Source organism: Oncorhynchus kisutch, linkage group LG19 (assembly GCF_002021735.2).
Source record: "Oncorhynchus kisutch isolate 150728-3 linkage group LG19, Okis_V2, whole genome shotgun sequence".
In the NCBI taxonomy this organism is placed as follows: Eukaryota; Metazoa; Chordata; class Actinopteri; order Salmoniformes; family Salmonidae; genus Oncorhynchus; species Oncorhynchus kisutch.
The window spans coordinates 1,423,705-1,430,228 of record NC_034192.2 but is presented as its reverse complement, the minus strand read 5'-3'; the positions used below and the strand labels follow the sequence as shown (position 1 = coordinate 1,430,228).

Sequence of the window (6,524 nt, the reverse complement as noted above, 5' to 3'; positions counted from 1 at the left end):
TGCCACGTAGCTGAGCAATGTTATGAGAGAGAGAGAGAGAGAGAGAGAGAAAGAGAGAGGGAGAAAGAGAGAGGGAGAGAGAGAAATTGAGAGAAAGAGAGAGAGAGCACCAATCACCTCACTCCACTCTCTAGATTAAATTCTGTGTGTCATCTTTCTCTCTGCTGTTCAGCCCTTCTTTTACCCTCCATTATTTCTCTTGGTGTAAATAGTAAATACTCTCACTGTATTGACAAGGAGGATCACAAGCTGTCACTACTCTGTGAAAGTCTATAATGTCCGTGTAGCTCAGTTTGTAGAGCATGGCACTTGCAAAGCCTGGGTTGTGGCTTTGATTCCCTAGGGGGACCACTATGAAAATGTATGGATTTAATACTGTAAGTTTATCTGGATAAGAGAGATGACTAAAATGCAAATGGTAGCTGACTCAGTATATGTATGAGAAGGAGAGAAACCATGCAGGTGTGAGTTCAAGTGACTTTTTTTCAGCCAAAAATAAACTTACTTGAATTTTAATTGCAGCAATTTTATTTTTGGCTACTGAAGCAGGGCCAAATCTGCCTCTGAATGTTCTGTTCATCATAAATGTATTCATTGCATAGCTTGGGTTTTACCTGTTACTTCATTCTCTTTCCCTCTATATATTACTGACATCTAGTGGCCAAACATCCAAACACATTCCCCAGATCTGTGCCTCGACACAATCCTGTCTCAGAGGTCATGGCTTGGTTTTTGCTCTGACATGCACTGTCAACTGTAGACCTTATACAGACAGGTGTGGGAATTTCCAAATAATTTCCAATCAACTGAATTTACCACATGTGGACTCCAATCAAGTTGTGGAAACATCTCAAGGATGATCAATGGAAACAGGATGCACTGAGCTCCATTTCGAGTCTCACAGCAAAGGGTCTGAATTCTGTATTTTATTTGTAATAAATTTGCAAAAATGTCTAAAAACTAATTTTCACTCTTTTTTTATGGGGTATTTGTTGAGATTGTTGAGGAAAATAATTAATTGAATCAATTGTAGAATACGGCTTTAATGTAACAAAATGTGGAAAAGGTCAAGGGGTCTGAATACATTTCCGAATGCACAGTATCAACATCCAATCATGGATACATTTGCAATGTTCAGCAGTTATCCATCATTGCTACAGGGTAAAACATTATCTAATCAAGAAACTCTGATTTGAATGTTATTCATCCAGGAAGTTTGATATTTTTGGTGCAGTTAATCACCAGACATGGCTGTATACATATTTTATATAAAAAAAAACATATCTTATTAACTTGTTTACAGGAAGCGGAGAGAACGCTTTAGAATGGAAACATTTGGACTGCAGAGGCCATTATGAGGCATGAAAAGAACAAATGGTGCCCTTGAAAAATGGCTGCCAAAGTTTAAAATCATGTTTCTATCCAACAATAACCAGCAGCCAAGCCAAGGATTTGGTGTACAGCACGGCCAAGCTCTTACCCAGAAAATAAACTTGCCTTCAGATTAACACATTTTGGCCTAAATAACGATAGGCAATCAAATATTACCCCAGCCCTCTTATGAAAAGTATCTGGAGGTGGTTCTGGAAATTAATAAAGGGCTATTGTTTCTTGCCCATATTAGGCCAACGTGAGTTGAAATGGAGTTGCTTTTGTTAATAAGGTTTTGCCATTGACTCGCCAATTCACACTTTTCCAGAAAAGAGAGTCATCCAGACCACTAATGGCACTTTAATTTAAATCACATGACAACATTAAATAGAAACACATTTAGCTAACAATTGCTCCAATGATAAGATTGCTAAGACACAGCTGACAGTCACATAAAGTTGAAGTCAGAAGTTTACATACACTTTAGGTTGGAGTCGTTTTCAACCAAATTTATTGTTAACAAACTATAGTTTTGGCAAGTCGGTTAGGACATCTACTTTGTGCATTTTTCATTAGTCATTTTTCCAACAATTGTTTACACACAGATTATTTCACTTATATAATTTGACTGTGCCTTTAAACAGCTTGGAAAATTCCAGAAAATTATGTCATGGCTTTAGAGGCTTCGGATAGGCTAGTTGACATCATTTGAGTAAATTGGAGGTGTACCTGGGGATATATTTCAAGCCCTACCTTCAAACTCAGTGCATCTTTGCTTGACATCATGGGAAAATCAAAAGAAATCAGCCAAGACCTCAGAAAAATAATTGTAGACCTCCTCAAGTCTGGTTCATCTTTGGGAGCAATTTCCAAACGCCTGAAGGTACCACATTCATCTGTACAAACAATAGTACGCAAGTATAAACACCATAGGACCACACTGTCTCCTAGAGGTGAACGTACTTTGGTGCGAAAAGTGCAAATCAATCCCAGAACAACACCAAAGGACCTTGTGAAGATGCTGGGGGAAACAGGTACAAAAGTATCTATAGCCACAGTAAAACGAGTCCTATATTGACATAACCTGAAATAACCTGCTCAGCAAGGAAGAAGCTACTGCTCCAAAACTGCCATAAAACGCCAGACTACTGCACATGGGGACAAAGATCATACTTTTTGGAGAAATGTCCTTTGGTTTGATGAAACAAAAATAGAACTGTTTGGCCGCAATGACCATCGTTATGTTTGGAGGAAAAAGGGGGAGGCTTGCAAGCCGAAGAACACCATCCCTACCGTGAAGCACGGGGGTGGCAGCAAGGAAATTATGTGGATATATTGAAGCAACATTTCAAGATATCGGTCAGGAGGTTAAAGCTTGGTCGCTAATGGGTCTTCCAAATGGACAATGACCCCAAGCATAATCCCAAAGCCCTGACCTCAATCCCATTGAAAATTTGTCAGCTGAACTGAAAGGAGCAAGGAGGCCTACATACCTGATTCAGTTGCACCAGCTCTCTCAGGAGGAATGGGCCAAAATTCACCCAATTTATTGTGGGAAGCTTGTGGAAGGCTACCCAAAACGTTTGACCCAAGTTAAACAATTTGAAGGCAATGCTACCAAATACTAATTGAGTGTATGTAAACTTCTGATCCACTGGGAATGTGATGAATGAAATAAAAGCTGAAATAAATCATTCTCTACTATTATTCTGACATTTCACATTCTTTTGACTTCAACTGTACGTGGCATCATTGACCTTTAAGTAGGCCATAGTCTTTCAACACAGACTTGATGGGAGTATTTTATCTGAACACCACGGCTTCCATCAATCACAGCTTTACCCAAGCAACGACATACAGTACAGTATAGCTATCCACATTGAGATCCAAGTTCACTCAACTGGCCATCTTGCATTGTTATCTTGTAATGTTGAATCAAAATCAGCTCCCGACATGATGTCTGTTTCTCTATTTGTATTGCAGAACATTTTACCGCCATGTTGGAGCCCAACAGACTTTCAGGTTGAACAGAAAAAACACTGCAAATGGTTTCAGTTGTGAGATTGTCTATAATCTATATTTGCACTTTGACTGTCCTGCAGGATTCTATAGACTGCAGCTCAGTAGAAGTGTACCACCTGGAAGCCTCTGAGGCAGTGGAAGGCTTTTGCGTCCAGGTGGCCCAGGTCTATGAGGTTGTGCTCCAGCTGCACCAGCACCAGGCTGCTGAGGCCAGGGTCTGAACCCCCCCAGCAGAAGGCGTCGCGGGGCACTGAGTGGATCTTGTTGTGTGTGAGTGCCACTGAGTGTAGCCCCCGGGGCAGCTGCCTGGGCACCTGGCTCAGGGCGTTGTGACACAGGTCCAATTGGTGCAGAACGGGCAGCGCCCTGAAAGCCCCCGAGGCCACCCTGGCTATCTTGTTACTGGCCAGGCCCAGGTGCTCCAGGTGTGGGAGGTGGAGGAAGGAGGCTTTGCCCACGGAGGAGATGAGGTTGCCCTCCAGGTTGAGGGTTTTGAGGGAAGAGGGGAGGTGGCGGGGTACCTTCTTGAGCTGGTTGCCCTCTAAGTTGAGGCTCTCCAGGTGGGTGGCGTTGACGAGGGACTCCCTGAGCAGGCCATGGTTGGTTAACCGGTTAGCGCTCAAATCCAGAATCACCAGCTCTGAGGTGCCCATGAAGGCCTCCCCTGGGAACTTCTGGATAAGGTTGCCACGGAGGTACAACTCCCTGATAGATAGCGGTAAGCCCAGAGGCACCGAGGCCAGCCGGTTGCGGTCCAGGCTGAGGGTGCGCAGGCTGCCCAGAGGTGAGAGCACACTGGCGGGGAGAGTATCGTTCCCATTCCCCAGGCTGTTGTTGTTGAGGCTGAGGACCAGCAGGCCAGGGCAGTGGGCCCAGGCTCCCTCCGACATCACGTTCAGCTGGTTGTTATCCAGACGCAGCTCTTCCAGGGAGGCGGGCAGGTCTGTGGGCACGCTCTCCAGTAGGTTCCGGTCCAGGTAGAGCCGCCTCAGGGCCGGGATGCCCTCGAAGGCCCCCTCGATGGAGCCGTCTGTCAGCCGGTTGTTGCTGAGCACCAGGAACTCCATGGACAGGTACTCATTGAGCAGGTCCAGCTGAATGCTGTCGATGCGGTTGTTCATCAGGAGGACGTAGCGGGAGTTATAAGGGATGCCGTACGGAACCTTCTCCAGCCCCTTGTCGGAACACTGGACCACTCTGGGAAAGGGGACAATAGAAAACATTGGAGTAATGAATGTGGACCTGTAAAGATGCATACATTATGCACGCAACAAACATTACTGTACAACATGGTTTGAGTGATTAAATAAGACTGTGACAATATGGAAATAGCATAATGATAAAATATAATTAATTACAAATGGGCAATAGTAAGCCAGATTTAGTCCGAGAACATCTCACCGTCCATAGCAGGCACACTCCGGGGGACAGTAGCTGTCTTTGAAGTAGGGGAAGTATGCAGGATTTGTGCCCTCCTTCTTCTCCTGTTTTGTCTCTTTGGTTTTGTTGTCCTTTTTCAGAGGTTTACCTTTCCTCTCATTTAGTTTGTCTTTCTTTTGATGTTTCACTGTCTTTGTCTTGATACTCTTGGTGGTCTGTGTCAGCTTCATTGTGTGTTTTGACACTGCTGGTTTGGCTGTAGCTTTTGTCTGTTGTGTTTTGGGTGAAGGTTTTGTCTGTTGTGTTCTGGGTGTAGGTTTCATCTGTAGTGTTTTGTGTGTAGGTTTTGCCTGTAGTGTTTTGGGTGTAGGTTTTGTCAGTTGTGTTTCAGGTCTAGGCTTTGTCAGTTGTGTTTCGGGTGTAGGTTTTGTCTGTTGTGTTTTGGGTGTATGGTTTGTCTGTTGTGTTTTTGGTGTGGAGTTTGTGTGTAGTGTTTTGGGTATAGGCTTTGTGTCTAGTGTTTTGGGTGTAGGGGTTGTCTGTACTGTCACTGTTGGTTTTGTCATCTCTTTTGGTTTGGCTGTAGGTTGCAGTTCCTTGGCTGTGGGTTTTGCCTGTTGTGTTTTGGGTGTATGGTTTGTCTGTTGTGTTTTGGGTGTGGAGTTTGTCTGTACCGTCACTTTGGGTTTGGCTGTTGGTTTTGTCATCTCTTTTGGTTTGGCTGTAGGTTGCAGTTCCTTGGCTGTGGGTTTTGTCATCTCTTTTGGTTTGGCTGTAGGTTGCAGTTCCTTGGCTGTGGGTTTTGCCTGTTGTGTTTTGGGTGTATGGTTTGTCTGTTGTGTTTTGGGTGTGGAGTTTGTCTGTACTGTCACTTTGGGTTTGGCTGTTGGTTTTGTCATCTCTTTTGGTTTGGCTGTAGGTTGCAGTTCCTTGGCTGTGGGTTTTGCTTGTTTTGGTTTGTCTGTAGACTTTAGCTGCTTGACTGTATTTTCTGTCTCTTTGAGAAAGACAATGCTGTTCCTCTCATTCTGATTTCCATTGACTGAAACCTTGATAGTTGGGCCAACTTTGACCTCCATCGCCTGCGAAACAAAACTCTCCCCCTCCCTGAGATTTGTCTGGGAGCTGTCAGTCACACTCTGAACCATAATGAGCTCACTGTCCACCAATGAGATGGCCTCCTCTGCCTCTGGAGCCGGGTCTTGGATATGACTGGCAGGTTGAGCGAGAGCATGAGTGGCAGACTCTGGAACTTGAGAGGGGGTAGAGGGTGTAACTGGGGGAGGGTCATGTTGAGTGGCAGGTGGAGGAGTGACATCATAAAGTAGAACAGGCATAGCTGCAGGGGGAGGGGACATGGGTTTGTTGATAGCTTGATTGACAGGTTGAGTGTCTGTTACTTTTTCTACAGGAGAGGAGGAAGTGCTGGTTGGAGGGGGGAGGTCTATGTGTGTAACAACTAAGCAGTCACTCTTGCCTTGATCTACACTGGGTTCTTTAACTTCCCCAACTCTCCGGTCTTCTTCTAGTTGCTCCTCTCCTCCATATGCTCTCTGTTCCTTAACACCTCTCTCCTCATCATCTGATCTAATCCCTTCTTCATGTCTCCCCTCTCCATTATCTCTTCTCTCCTCCTCCTCTTCATGTTCCTCATCAGCTTCTATCTCCCCATTTTCAAATCTCTTCTTCTCTCTGTAATCAAGCCCTCCAACCAGCTTTCTCTCTTCCTCTATCCCTCGCTCTTCCTCATG

The 6,524-nt window shown here is 44.7% G+C and overlaps 1 protein-coding gene across 1 annotated transcript; it reads right to left on the bottom strand.

Moving 5' to 3' along the window:
* Nucleotides 1-3,491: 3,491 nt before the first annotated feature.
* wu:fc23c09 (decorin) lies at nt 3,492-5,003 on the bottom strand. The gene is made up of 2 exons (XM_031798150.1): nt 4,795-5,003; nt 3,492-4,590 (listed from the first exon to the last, which is right to left on the bottom strand). Exons 1-2 carry the CDS (start codon nt 5,001-5,003, stop codon nt 3,492-3,494), a joined length of 1,308 nt encoding a protein of 435 aa, XP_031654010.1.
* Between the last annotated feature and the right edge of the window lie 1,521 nt (nt 5,004-6,524).

What these genes read in the sequence shown, in the direction of transcription:
- wu:fc23c09 (XM_031798150.1), bottom strand. Translation starts at nt 5,003, where the DNA reads ATGAAGCTGACACAGACCACCAAGAGTATCAAGACAAAGACAGTGAAA. An exon ending in GAGTGTGCCTGCTATGGACG is followed by an intron (nt 4,591 to 4,794) that starts GTGAGATGTTCT and finishes CCCCTTTCCCAG; the next exon opens with AGTGGTCCAGTGTTCCGACA.